Raw genomic sequence first — 13,990 nt, 5'->3', positions numbered from 1 at the left:
AGGGATATAAAACTTGATTTCAGCCTGTTGGCGACAGAATGAGGGATTTTCCAAATGAATTGTAATTAATATCCTCACACATTAATCAATCTTTCAATCGTGAATATACCAGAAAATAGCGGTCAACTCAAATATGAAAAACTTCAAGAATATCTAATATATTGAGGTGCGAAGTAAATTGAAAACATCTCATGCATATCAAATCTTTGAACATCCCGATTTGGAAATTGGCATTTCCTCTTTGAGTAAATGCCAGTCACCTTCGTGACTGCGGGGCATTTTTACACAGTGTAACAAGAGCTCACGTAATCAGAAATTCTTTTGAGACTACACTTCAACGACAATTGGTGAGTATGGCAGTGAGTCTGTGGTTGAGGATTACTCTTTTTTTAGGATTCATACTGATAAGGAAATGTTAATATGTTGGTTTTGGACTTTATCATTTTCGCTATAGACTGTATGGTACATATAGTAGGATCCATGAAGTAAAGTTTTAATACCAAGTAATACAAATATTATCTAAATACATTCAACTCTAAGAATTGCATCAAATAACTGCTACCATTTCAATAACCTTTCTATTGTGCACAATCCTCCTCCTCAACGATACTAATATTGGATACAGCTCTTCCTCACCACTCACTCACCACAATCCTATGCTCTTTGAAAGAAGACCCTCTACCCAATCTTGAGCCACCAAAATGGCTCTCAAACCACCCAGTAATTACTGAAACCTACCGTCTCCGACCCAGCACCATTGATCATCCCACTCTGACTCTGCTCCCCCCCCCCAAAGAAATCTCAAAACGCTCGGCATATCCATCCTCCCACACAACAACGAGAACCGAGCCCGTAACCCGTCAATAATTTCAAGTTCAAGTAACTCCACGTACGATTTACATATCATACCCTCAGTACTGCCGTGCGCACAAACGATCGCGCTTCGTCTTAACCATGAAACATGGCTTGATCCGCCCTACCGCGATATCAAAGTATTTGGAGATTATCCTGAGTGTGTGTTGTATGAAATTTAATTATTTTTGAATAAATTTAATTGAGAGGTCATTATCGCACTCGTGGCATATAGAAATAGAACAGGAACTCAGGAGTATTGAACTACAAAACATTTGCCCGACGCGTCCCGTTTCCTTTGAGAATTCTTGGCTCACCATGTGGATATAAATATATATATATCTTTTACGTTTCAACATGTATGAAAAACTGATAATAAGCATATAAACCCTTTTCTTGGAAGATTCAGAATGATTTACATATGACAAGGTAAATATGGATATGAAAGCTAAATTCCAGTACTTGAGTCTTGTGTGTTTTGTTGAGAGTTTGAAATTAATGTTATTTCTAGAGATTGAGATATTTTGAGATTATGTGAAACAGATATTCAAGCATATCGAATTTTGATTTTTTTCCTTTGATTAATGAATTTAATATTATATTTTCCTAGAGATTTTTTGAAATCTAAGATGCGATACAGACACTTGTCGCGATAAGAAACAAGTATGCGAGCTACCCCTTAGGACGACCGTACTTATTCCACAATTATCTTTCGTAATTTCTCATGATGTCGAGTTATTCTGCCTTGTCGTCCAAGATTCTATATATAAACGTAAGATTGCGAAACTTTATCTCGTCTGATCTCTATAGAAACTTCTCTCAGTTTAAATTTGCAAGGGGATGTTGGAGGGCGGGGTGGAAGCAAAACATGAAACGAAAGCACGATGTAAATTTTGATATCAATCCTGAAGGACGAAAGACGCGACGAGACGGCATTAGATTTGAATTGATCCAGATTCTTCTAAATTTCCATTATGAAAGGGATTTAGAAGGTTCAATTGGAAACGGTACACCCTTCAATTAGCTCTATCCTGCAGCCCATCCCGCTGCCGACCTCGGGTGTTTTCGATCGAAGCGCGATTCCAAGTATTGTGAAATATCTTCCCAGGAATTTCGTACCCTACCGTAATCATTGACTCGACTAGAGTTCTTTTCTCCCAAGATCTTGGTCCATCAATGAATCTACCGAAACAAATCGCAAGTCTGAACAAACAGTAAATTTGTGCACGAATCATGGCCTTTCGAATTCAATCGTGTTTTCGTGGGGGGTATCCAAATACTGCACCGAGCAAAAAGTATGCCTGTAGCTTTCCGCACCATGAGGTCCGTGGAGGTACTTTAGCAACGGAATCAAGGATTTTCCCCTTCATTTTCGCCTAATTTTGTGGTGGTTTGTCGCGCACCCATCAAAAGCAACCACAAGTTGAACAGCCAAAGGCACATCTATTGCTTAATCGTAACTGGAGGAATTCAGTAACGCCACCCGTCAAGAATTTCTTCCATGCAATAGTGAGATAAAAAAATTGTTCGTTCGTCCTTTGCCCTCCGGATTGACCGGTGTAGGCTAGAAAACACTCGCATTTCTCATTTTAGGCCACGGCTGCTTGGCTTAGTAGGCTTGAGACGCCTAGAAGTGAGATGTATGAAGGTCGTATCACGTAGTCAAACAAATTTTGAGTACTTCGAATTGAGAGTCCGTTGCAGAATGATTTATTCTTATCTCATCTCATCATGGGAGGCAATGAAATGAAACCAGGCTTTTCACAGCCAAGTCGAACTCATGAATGCAGGAGGGAGAGCCCAGCTGGAAAAAGAAAAAGGCAGCGGCAAACTCGTAAACTGTCAATGGTTCACTCTGACTTACATATGGATTCTTACATCAATTCAATTTATTAGAGCAAGATTCTTTTTGGAGTTGCTCGCGTGCCTGTCGTACTCAACCCCATGCAAATGAGGGATATAATGTTTCCGGACTGTCCCCCCACCAAGACTAGTGCTCCGAACCCGATCGGATTCTGACGTATGCATCTCACTGTACCTGCCTTGTGTAATTGCACAAAAAGCAATTAATGCGTAATTGGAATCATATATTTCACGTGACTATAACAACTTTCATTTCGGATCCGCAAATTGCCCATTGAGGAGGTAAAGAGTTACATTGCATTTGCTGCAGCTCGAAATTATGCAGGGTTCAAATCCGAACGATGAGATGAGGCGAAACGAAATCAAAAACAGCCGAGAACTGATCATCAAGCTGCGAGAAAAAAATTCTACTGCTCCAAGGCAAATAGTGGTTTGCTAGGTTTAGCTTTCTATAGTGTGAAAGCAGTCTTACTAAGGATGAGAGCCTGTCAAAGGTTGTTGAATTGGTCTATCATGGGGTAATTTGATACCCCAAGGGAAAATACGGAGTACCCCAAAAGAAAGGCCCTTTTTCAGAAACAAAATTGGGGTATGAATTATTTGTCCGAAGTTTATCAGAGTGGGCGAACCATTTCTGGGCAGATTTACTACAGAATCCAGATGAGAGAAGGCTGGTTGGTCCTAGTTAGCTATGTGATGCTAATACAAGTTCATGACCTCGATTGAGTTCATTGGTGTTGGCTCTGGGGGACGAAAGAGATTATTCCGTCATCATTTTGACATTAGCATTTGTAGACTCCTGGTAGGCAAGGACTATCAATGTCATCTTGTGATACACTATTGACAAAACCCTCTCGGAAAATTTGATTGATTCATTTTCAAGAACACAGCGGTTTGCGTGAATAGAACTCAGGGTCAAACTTAAAACCCCTCCAAGCAAAATACCGCGTCAACGATAAGCGTGCCCAGAAGTAATTATATTGCAATCAGCCCTTTTGTGTTCATATGCAGATGGGAGAAATGAGGTTATCGCAGGCCTTTTTCAGCTAACTTAGAGATCTCACGTATTTTTAGTTCCAGGCGCTCGAATGGAAATGGCGGTAATAATTCCGGAATTTTTGCGATGGGAATATGGATGTGACGGTAGTATTGTATTGGAACTATGATGTATCGGATCGGATATATTGGATAATTACATCGTTGGCTACAGCCGACAAATGACAATTATAATTGCGATGGGGATTTTGAGGGATTTTGAACGGTTATTCGGTGCCTTTCGGTACTGCCAATACCAGTATCCCTTACACCGGTCAAAAGTGGAGGTTGAGGATGAGGAGCGCTTACTGGACAAGCTGACCTAATTTTCAGAGACAAAATTCGGAGCGACTTGAAGCTTGAATAGTGGAAGGATGTATACATCCTCTATCCATTATTCTCTTTACGATGGATGAGGCTGCCGATGTGCAGTTGGCAGGTTCCGTCGCGTCTTTTTGATTTGCAAAGGGTATGCACAGAGGTGGATATGTTTTGACCGCGTTCTTCTATTTCTGCGTTCTATATCATTTACATATTGATCTTTCTCCAGTATTTCTGTAGGTAAAAAGGCCGAGCAACGGTGAAAGAAAGACTACAGTCTACAGCGCATCCTCTCTTTTTACTCTGTGGCGTACCTCAATCATGTTCGTGATAATTGCATGTTGTCCATACCAATTATCGTATCAATGAATTTTATGTAGACTGTTCAGATCACCACGTACCGTATGTACTGTATAAAAATGTCGGTGCAAGCAAATAAACAATCATCTCAGATGCTCCACCTCCAAAATGTCAATTTCACGATCAAGCTTTACCTAAACAATTAGTTCCCATCTTCATCCAGGTTCCCCTAGTCATTTACATAGAATTTTATGCAAGATCTGGTATCCCAGTAAATACCTCCGTACTGTCTTAACTGCATCCCGCTGAGTAGCTGCACGGTTCTGTAGAGATACCTGCGATTACAGGAGAGATAGAGTCTTAGTAACGTCATTTAGCGCAATTGCTATCGTGCCGCAATGCCGGGGGGATGGGTTTGAATTGGTGGAGTGAGATTATTGCGATGAGGTTTGGTACGGTGAGGGGGATGTGTGTGGAGAGAAGAGGTGAAAGGGGAAATATTGTGAAATGGGGATGGAAACAGTAGAAGCGAGAAATGAAGGGGCAGATGAAATTGTTAAAGTGTACGTTGGCGAAAAAAAAACGTGTACAGAGTAGCATGTTCGGCGTAGGCGTGTGGGATCAACTTGTGGAGTTCATGGCGCGTTCAAGATATGTGAGCGTGTGGGATATGGCATTGATTGTTTCTAGTTTGTATTCCCCTATGAATCCCTCCAGACAGCGGGCGCGGCTCCTCGTCCTGGGTCGTACCTACTAGAGTAAAAGTCTCAAACATCGGTATATATTTATTGCCAAGATGATATCCTTTTTCACCACGGTGCACGTATTGTATCGGCCAAGCCTCAAGTCGTCTTGTCTTTCCTGCAATACCACCGGGAATCTCCCAAAGCAATGCTGTCGAAAACGTAAAATTTAGACTACGAGTAAGGTTCAATACCGACGAGATAAGCCTGTGTGGGTGTTCATTGTCTTGGAGCCTCAGAGATCCTCTAAACGATTCAGTTACTTCGTAATTCCAGTTCTAATTGAGATTATTTGAAACAAGGTCTTTCGATGATATTGTGCACCGGCTATCAATTCCATTTTGCTTTGTTTACAATTTAGTTCGTGAAGGAATCGTAGTTTTGCAGGGAAAGACTGGACAAAATCTCCAATTTCTTCAAATTGTTTGACAGCGACGCAAAGATGTCAAACCCTAAAGGAAAACAACAAGCAAAGCACAGTACAATCAAACAGCGAACTCGTCTAGCAGATACCATGTCACTCCCTACGGCCAAAGACCTTCAAGGCTCAAACTCTCTATTCCCAAGTTGCTATCGATATCTCCCCGTACCTTGTTGTTTCTCGCCTTGCCTTGCTTACGGGCACCCCGTCCAAACCCAGGTCCCAGCACCCATTTCCATCCCGCAATAGCCATTATCTACCGTATTATGCCCCATACCACTACTGCTTGTAAAATGAAGTAAACAAACCTACTTACCCGCCAATCACCTGCAATTAATTATTGGACGTCTGGGATATGATAGGAGAGGACTGGGAAGGAAGCGTATAGGTGTGAAGATAAGTTGTAAATTACCATTTGCAAATTTGCAATCTTGAAGAACGTTATCCAATGAAAATCAGCCTTAGTGATATGAAATTATGATGTGGGAAATTGTGAGATGGAGTTCTCATTTTATTTTTCTTGTAGCTACATGTGTGCTGGCAACTGAGAGATGAGAGATTCGACAACAACCCACAAACTACCTATATCAAGTAAGCCATATAGTCCTAGAAGGAAAAGTATCATCACACCCAAGTACTTTCCGAAGGCATACCGAAATTTCGCAATCTTTCCTGAGTATTATTGAGGGAAAGAAAACGTGCATAGAGATATTCACTGTACGTTATACCTTATTCCATGTTGGATTCGAAACGCTGGAGGTAGACGCGGCGATTGAAGGAGGCTGGGAAGGAATATAGTAGGTAGTATTTTTTTTAATTGATGGGTCTGAGTACTGAGGTAAGACAAAATGTAGGGCATGGCATATGTTCCTCTTTCCAGCCCTGAGATTTTATCAGCGCTATCAGCTCCAGTCACCTAAGCAATATTGAATACAGTAAATGTAGGACGGATATCTAGGCGTCTTCCAAAACTTCTACGGTATTCCCATGCATGCAGTGATTCTCACGATGCATCTCGATCCTGCAGTAGTTGTAGGTAGTAATTGCCCATAGTCGAAAGTATCTTACATTTCTCCGCAGCTGAAGATCCCTAATGTAGCGGATTGTTTTGCCCCCTCGATTTCAAGCCCCTCATCACGATATTCGTACCTGTTACCTACTCACTCGTGGTGGTGAAGTTATTGATATGATGGATTAAACTTCCCTCTTCACTGCCGAATACGCTCATTCACAGTTGTATTATGTGCCATCTTCATACTGATTCATGATTGCGTCCGGTTGCTTGTCATACCTTTTAGAACAGCTAGCTCACTGATTGGCCAATTGGCAAGTTCCTATCTGATAATGGCGAGTCGTCATTCGCTGCCGACCAAGCATCCGACTCACCGATACATTTAGTGACACCCAGCTCACACTTTGATAGTAGTAATTGGAGCGATCTAAACTCAATTGGATGGGACATTTCTCGGCATTTGCTCGAAAAGGTCATGTTGGAAGGTAACGGTGAGCGTGAGAACAGATATTACTACCTAGTCGAGATTAGTCGATTAGATTTCAAAAAGATGGACACTGGATAACTCGGCTTTCATTGCTAGGTACATACACAATTATTGAAGGAAGTAAAGGTTAATCGGTCAAGGATTCTGATCGGATATTGAACAAAAATCTTTACTCAATTAGGCGTGGTAGTCGAACGCTAAGCCGGGTCTAGCTAAGATCTAGGTTTTAATGGAGCATTTTGGAAATCATTCGAAAATCCCTCACCAAAAATCAAAACAAACCGCTACTAACTACCATGACACTAAGTAAATATCATCCACTTTCTCTTAATCAATACGGTGACCTTTCTAACTCGAGTCGATAGGAAAGTTTCCCTAGGCCCGTTGTTGCTTTCTGCCCCAGACCCTCGCCAGACCCTCTTCAGACGAGACTTGCTTTGCTCAAGCTTATCCATGGGTCTCGTTCCAGGGCCCCTAGTAGATTCTTCTTCCCATTTGCAGTCGTGCCGTCAAAAATGTCTGTGTCCACTGTCCGAGGATGACGCCGAAGAGTGAAGAAGAAAAATGAAAAGTTAACCTTACCCGATCTTGCTTGAGACTGGGATAGTTGATCACACTTAGTCTCTCAGATATATAATCCTCTTCCATCCTCCCTCTTCCAATTCATTTTCTTTCCAGTCTATTCGGTTTGCCTTTGTCACGGTGGGAACTAATAATAATCTTTCCTTCACATCCTACCTTCCACCATCGCAATGGCTCACGGAGACGTTGAGAATGGCGCTTCGGCGGCCAGACCTGAGTACGAAGACGAAAAGCTCGGAGAATATGGTCAACTCGTTCGATATATTTCAAAATACAAGGGGAGAGAAGAGGGTGAGAAGGCTGCTGCCGAGGAAGAGGAGAACGCCCCAAAGAAGAAGGGTCTCTTCAGCAAGAAGAAGATTGGCAGTGATGGATCTGGCTTCGAGACTCCAGATGACTGGCTCAACACTGGTATGCGACAGGGTCTCTCTGCCCATGAGGTAGAAGCTCGCCGCAAGAAGACTGGTTGGAACGAATTGACCACTGAGAACGAGAGCTTGTTCGTCAAGTTCATTGGTTTCTTCAGAGGTCCTGTACTCTATGGTTAGTAAATTCTTATCCCCACATTGATGAATCGTTCTAACATCGGCTTCAGTTATGGAAATTGCTGTCCTCCTCGCCGCCGGTCTGCGGGATTGGATTGATTTCGGTGTTATTATCGGTATTCTTATGCTTAACGCTGTTGTCGGTTGGTACCAGGAAAAACAAGCTGCCGATGTCGTCGCTAGTTTGAAGGGTATGTTATCACATCAATCCACTCGATACAATCTCGTTGCTGACCTCAATCGCAGGTGATATCGCTTTGAAGGCTACTGTTGTTCGTGATGGCGCTGAAGTTGAAATCTTGGCTCGTGAATTGGTTCCTGGTGACATTGTAAGTTACACCACATGGTCACAGCATCAATTCTCAATCACATTACTAACTCTTCTATCAACAGATCGTTATTGAGGATGGACACGTTGTTCCCGCCGATGCTAGAATTATCTGTGCCTATGACGACCCTAACGGATATGAAACTTATCAACAAGAACTTCTCAACCAACGCAGCCACGAATTGAGCGAAAAGGAAGAAGATGATGAGGATGATGCCCACGGAGGCAAACACGGTTCTGGTTACGCTCTTCTCGCTATCGATCAATCTGCCATGACTGGTGAATCTTTGGCTGTTGACAAGTACGTCGCTGATGTTATCTACTACACTACTGGTTGCAAGCGTGGAAAGGCCTACGCCGTTGTCACTCACGGTGCTCGCATGTCCTTCGTTGGTCGTACTGCTTCTCTCGTCACTGGTGCTCAAGATCAAGGTCATTTCAAGGCTATCATGAACTCCATCGGTACGTCTTTGTTGGTTTTGGTCGTCGGCTGGATCTTGATTGCCTGGATTGGTGGTTTCTTCCATCACTTGCAACTCGCTACCCCAGAACACTCTTCCGTCAACTTACTCCATTACGCTCTTATCCTCTTGATTGTCGGTGTTCCGGTCGGTCTCCCAGTCGTTACCACCACCACTCTCGCTGTCGGTGCCGCTTACCTCGCTGAGGAGAAGGCCATTGTCCAAAAGCTTACTGCTATTGAGTCCCTTGCCGGTGTTGACGTTCTCTGCTCTGACAAGACTGGTACTCTCACTGCTAACCAATTGTCTATCCGTGAACCATTCGTCGCTGAAGGTGTCGATGTCAACTGGATGATGGCTGTTGCTGCTCTTGCTTCTTCCCACAACGTCAAGTCTTTGGATCCTATCGACAAAGTTACCATTCTTACCCTCAAGCGTTACCCAGCTGCCCGTAAGATCCTTGAACAAGGCTGGAAAACCGAGAACTTCACTCCTTTCGACCCTGTCTCCAAGCGTATTACTGCTATCGTTACCAAGGATGGTGTTACCTATACTTGTGCCAAGGGTGCTCCCAGCGCCATCTTGAGAATGTCTGAATGTTCCGCTGAGGTTGCCGGTATGTACAAGGCCAAGGCCGGTGAATTCGCTCGTCGTGGTTTCCGTTCTCTCGGTGTTGCTGTTAAGGAAGGTAACGGACCATGGCAATTACTCGGTATGCTTCCTATGTTCGACCCTCCCCGTGAGGATACCGCTGCCACCATCGCCGAAGCTCAAGTTCTTGGTCTCTCCGTTAAGATGTTGACTGGTGATGCTATCGCTATTGCCAAGGAAACTTGCAAGATGTTGGCTCTCGGTACCAAGGTTTACAACTCTGACAAACTCATCCACGGTGGTCTTACTGGTACTACTCAACATGACTTGGTCGAGCGCGCTGATGGTTTCGCTGAAGTTTTCCCTGAGCACAAGTACCAAGTCGTCGAGATGTTGCAACAACGTGGACATTTGACTGCTATGACTGGTGACGGTGTTAACGACGCTCCTTCTCTCAAGAAATCTGACTGTGGTATCGCTGTCGAAGGTTCAACTGAAGCTGCTCAAGCCGCTGCTGATATCGTTTTCCTCGCTCCTGGTCTTAACACTATCGTCTCTGCCATCAAGATCGCCCGTCAAATTTTCCAACGTATGAAGGCTTATATCCAATACCGTATTGCTCTCTGTCTTCACTTGGAAATCTACTTGGTCACCTCCATGGTTATCATCAACGAGACTATCCGTGTCGAGCTTATTGTCTTCCTTGCCCTCTTCGCTGATTTGGCCACCATTGCCGTTGCTTATGACAACGCTCACTTCGAACAACGCCCAGTAGAATGGCAATTGCCAAAGATTTGGATCATTTCCGTTGTCCTCGGTATATTGCTTGCTCTCGGTACCTGGGTCATGCGTGGTGCTCTCTTCTTGCCAAACGGTGGTTTCATCGAGAACTTCGGATCCATTCAAGGTATGCTCTTCTTGGAAGTGTCTCTTACTGAGAACTGGCTCATCTTCGTCACCCGTGGTGGTAACACCTGGCCATCGTGGCAATTGGTTATCGCCATCTTCTTGGTCGATGTCATCGCTACCCTCTTCTGTGTCTTCGGTTGGTTGTGCGGTGGAGCTGGTGAGCAATCTGACCCAGCTACCAAGAACGTCCTCCTCTCCGAGAATGGCCACACCTCCATCGTCACTGTTGTCATCGTTTGGGGTTTCTCTATCGGTGTCACCATCATCACTGCCATTGTTTACTACTTGATGAACCAATGGTCGTGGTTGGACAACCTTGGACGTGCCAGACGCAGCCACGCTGACACTCAATTGGAGAACATCATTGCCCACCTTTCCAAGGTCGCCATTGAGCACTCCCAAGTTGACGGTGTCCACCGTTACCACATTGTGCAAAAGCAAGCTGAGGTTGAGGATGATGATTAGATATCACGTTAATGAATTGGGTACCACTCTCTTGAATAGACAAGACAGTTGGAAAAAGCAAGAAAAATATCAAAAAAGCCACAAAAAATTTGACACTTTCACTTGGAGAACTTGGAGAAGAAAGGCGTTCCTAATATCCCCTCGTCATCATTGATTCGACACTGTCAATGTGGTCGCGAAACATCAACAAAGCCTGCCCGTACGGAGCTGCAAACTTCAACGTTTCAACACCACCACCGCCTTTGTCGTCATACACCTTTAATCGTCGCCTACCTTAATCCATAACTCTTTTACACCTTATAGACCTTTATTACGAGATGCGAGATTTCTTTATGTTTTATGTTTTATGTTTGAATAGTACTCTATATCATAGATGGGTAAATGGGTTGGGATATTCCAGGGATGTGTTTATGTCACAGAGAAGAAGAGGATGATAAGATGTATATACTGAGAAATGGAACGACTTCATTACATTTTTCTGATGTGTGCCTTATGCTTGAGTGATATGAATTGTGACCTTGATTGAATTATGCCTTTTTCATTTTATTTTCATTTTTGTTTTGTTTTTGTTTGGACATTGATTAGATGGGAAATTACTCTGCCGCCGTTCATTACCGTTTCTTTCTTCGAAATTCCAAGGCTCCATTCATTTTTTCCTATCTAATTTCCCTGGGATTTGTTCCACTCTCTTGTAGGCTCTCTGTTTAATCCAGATCTTCACTCTTTACCTAAAAGTATGGGGTTTCACAAGTAAGCGCCTTTACCCTTTCATTTATTCGACAATAGTTCATATAAGCAATCCAGAAATAAATAAAAATATTTTTCTATTATTATTATTACTATGATTATTATCGAATCCTTCTACCTTACAGTCCACCGTACAAGCTCCAACGCGAAAAAGACAACATAATCTCCACCACATGAAATTTCCTCGATGAATTGGTACCTGGATTATCCCATCTTGAACTTAGTGGACGTATTCAGACCCGCTGGTTCGCGGACGAGTCGATTTAGCGAGGGTCATTCGAGGGAATCAAGGCAGGTACAAAATTACCCTCCTGCGCGTATGGATAATTTAATGTTGGCCCTGGCAGCTTGCAGGAAAAAGTCGATGGATTTGGCAGTAGATGTTACGATATCACCCGGGAAACAAGGAGGATGCTATGATCACATGGATAAACAGGGTATTTCCCCTGTCTATCGAGCGATATGGAGGAATGCTAATTTGTTGTACCTGTCTGTATCCACCGCGTGCCTTGAAAATTGGAGCGGGTGGACAGAAATAATAGTCTGTGGGAGGAAAAGGAATGGCTTACAGCGGTGACGGGTACGTTTTCTGCATGGTCCGTCGGTTGTTCGTTTGCTTCTTTGCTTGTTTGTAGCTATGGTGGGTCGCATGTATTGTTTGCTTCCGTGCGACCGTTGGGGGGAAAAGAGCTTGTGAGGGTCTCTTCTTCTTCCTTTGCTGTTGCTGTTGCTGTAGTGGCTCAGTGAGTGTTCGCTGCGACGCTGTTCTTCTCTGTCTGTAATCTGTGGTAGATCTTCGGTGAATTGCTGCAAATTTTTTCAGGTACAATACCAGTGCGCAACAAGCTTAAATGATGCCTGAACACATATGCAGTATGCGCTCGGTCCAGCGACAACGAGACCGAGTGCGATACAGCACGCAGAGTGAGAGCGGTGAACAGTTACGATGGCACGGTGAGTGGCAGTTTAGTTTGTTTCTGCTATTGCCAGTCATCCTCGGTTCATACAGCTGAAAGCTCATCCACCGCTTCTGAAATCGATTTCGAACTCCATCGAAGAACGTGCTCCACCGCACCAGCAAACGCAATCGGGCCGCGCCCGTTCTTTCCAAGCTCCACGCCGAGGGAACGTGAGGGATCATCCCTTTGGTGTTCCGTCCATGTCTTCATCCGCATTTTGTATTCCACGGTCGGGGTCTCCACTCGCTACTCCGTGCTAGAGGAAGATTTGGAAATTGGAAGGACTGGGAAATGTGGAGTATGGAGAGTGGAGGAATCTGGGCACGGGGAACCCTCTCGCATCGTTCGTACATGCAATATTTGGAGTGGAACCCGTACCTGATTATGGGCAGTAAGTAACATTCAGAGACAATATCCGCTATTGTCCCGATAGGCGGATCCGAATACTGATGCGGGACATCGTATAAGGTTAATATGTCTCAATATCGTTGCTATCGATATTGATACGGTGAGTATCGATTGCATTGGATAAAGGAAATTAATTACATGACGACGTATTCGTTGTCGATTGTTGGGGTTCAGTTCGGTAACGATTAAGGTGAAAGGAGGTTGGGGAAATGTCTTACTTTGTATATTTTGGGGGCATTCACCGCGGTCTGTGTCGTGGCATGAAAGCCTCACCGTCTTTCAAGACCCCCATATGAAAAGTCACTCCCGAGGTCTTTTGGGAATTATGCCACATCTGTTATGAAAATCTATGAATGGGATGAATAATTAAGTCTTCATAATTTGGAAATGCAATTGACCATTCACGAACAAGTAAGTACCGACATGCCAAGCAAGCATGACTTCTTGGAGAAAACCTTGATACCGCGCGAAGAACGTTTGAGGAACGAGCCAAGATAGGAGTTCTTGACATCGTAACAATGCTGCTGTATGAAAGAGTAAAGGGGTGTACGAGTAAGTGCTCATCGCCAAGCAGACAATCATCGTTGAAAATACCACGAAATAAGGTTCCGGACGACCATTTTGTCGTTCCGCTTGCATATCCAAAGACACCTTTGATTGCGACTTGCAAGTGCCGTGCGATAAAGTCACTTGGCTGTGAGCTGATCGGACTGGGCGACACAAAGTAACTCTCAAAATTATCGCCGACGCTTGGAGAGTTCTTGGCTTCAAGAATGATTCAGCTAAGCCAGGTAAGCAGTTGACTGTGTATTGAATCTTGCGAGAGATTTTACAAAGTAAATGCGAAGACAATGCTGTCTGTATCCCTCCCGACGGTGGCTTGGTGGTGTACGACCTGAGGTGTGAAAAACACTCGAGTTCTACCATGAGAGGTCTTCTGTATCACGTTTCAGGAGAGTTG

General features: G+C 43.8%; 6 protein-coding genes across 6 annotated transcripts; 3 read left to right on the top strand and 3 right to left on the bottom strand.

Moving 5' to 3' along the window:
• Positions 1-420: 420 nt before the first annotated feature.
• Positions 421-867, top strand: SS1G_13771 (predicted protein; the record flags this gene model as incomplete). The annotated part of the gene is made up of 2 exons (XM_001585153.1): positions 421-457; positions 626-867. 2 exons carry the CDS (start codon positions 421-423, stop codon positions 865-867), a joined length of 279 nt encoding a protein of 92 aa, XP_001585203.1.
• Positions 868-5,638: 4,771 nt separating this feature from the next.
• Positions 5,639-5,788, bottom strand: SS1G_13770 (predicted protein; the record flags this gene model as incomplete). The annotated part of the gene is made up of 1 exon (XM_001585152.1): positions 5,639-5,788. One exon carries the CDS (start codon positions 5,786-5,788, stop codon positions 5,639-5,641), a length of 150 nt encoding a protein of 49 aa, XP_001585202.1.
• A 755-nt stretch (positions 5,789-6,543) lies between these two features.
• On the top strand, positions 6,544-7,112 carry SS1G_13769 (predicted protein; the record flags this gene model as incomplete). Its single annotated transcript, XM_001585151.1, has 2 exons — positions 6,544-6,567; positions 6,867-7,112. The coding sequence occupies 2 exons, from the start codon at positions 6,544-6,546 to the stop codon at positions 7,110-7,112; spliced, it is 270 nt and encodes an 89-aa protein (XP_001585201.1).
• A 674-nt stretch (positions 7,113-7,786) lies between these two features.
• SS1G_13768 (hypothetical protein) lies at positions 7,787-10,915 on the top strand (the record flags this gene model as incomplete). Its single annotated transcript, XM_001585150.1, has 4 exons — positions 7,787-8,159; positions 8,212-8,352; positions 8,408-8,490; positions 8,555-10,915. 4 exons carry the CDS (start codon positions 7,787-7,789, stop codon positions 10,913-10,915), a joined length of 2,958 nt encoding a protein of 985 aa, XP_001585200.1.
• Positions 10,916-12,112: 1,197 nt separating this feature from the next.
• SS1G_13767 (predicted protein) lies at positions 12,113-12,837 on the bottom strand (the record flags this gene model as incomplete). The annotated part of the gene is made up of 2 exons (XM_001585149.1): positions 12,113-12,469; positions 12,670-12,837. The coding sequence occupies 2 exons, from the start codon at positions 12,835-12,837 to the stop codon at positions 12,113-12,115; spliced, it is 525 nt and encodes a 174-aa protein (XP_001585199.1).
• A 558-nt stretch (positions 12,838-13,395) lies between these two features.
• Positions 13,396-13,956, bottom strand: SS1G_13766 (predicted protein; the record flags this gene model as incomplete). Its single annotated transcript, XM_001585148.1, has 1 exon — positions 13,396-13,956. One exon carries the CDS (start codon positions 13,954-13,956, stop codon positions 13,396-13,398), a length of 561 nt encoding a protein of 186 aa, XP_001585198.1.
• Between the last annotated feature and the right edge of the window lie 34 nt (positions 13,957-13,990).

The sequence above is a fragment of the Sclerotinia sclerotiorum genome, genomic scaffold (assembly GCF_000146945.2).
Source record: "Sclerotinia sclerotiorum 1980 UF-70 scaffold_27 genomic scaffold, whole genome shotgun sequence".
Lineage (NCBI taxonomy): Eukaryota > Fungi > Ascomycota > Leotiomycetes > Helotiales > Sclerotiniaceae > Sclerotinia > Sclerotinia sclerotiorum.
This window is presented reverse-complemented; position numbering and strand designations above follow the sequence as displayed.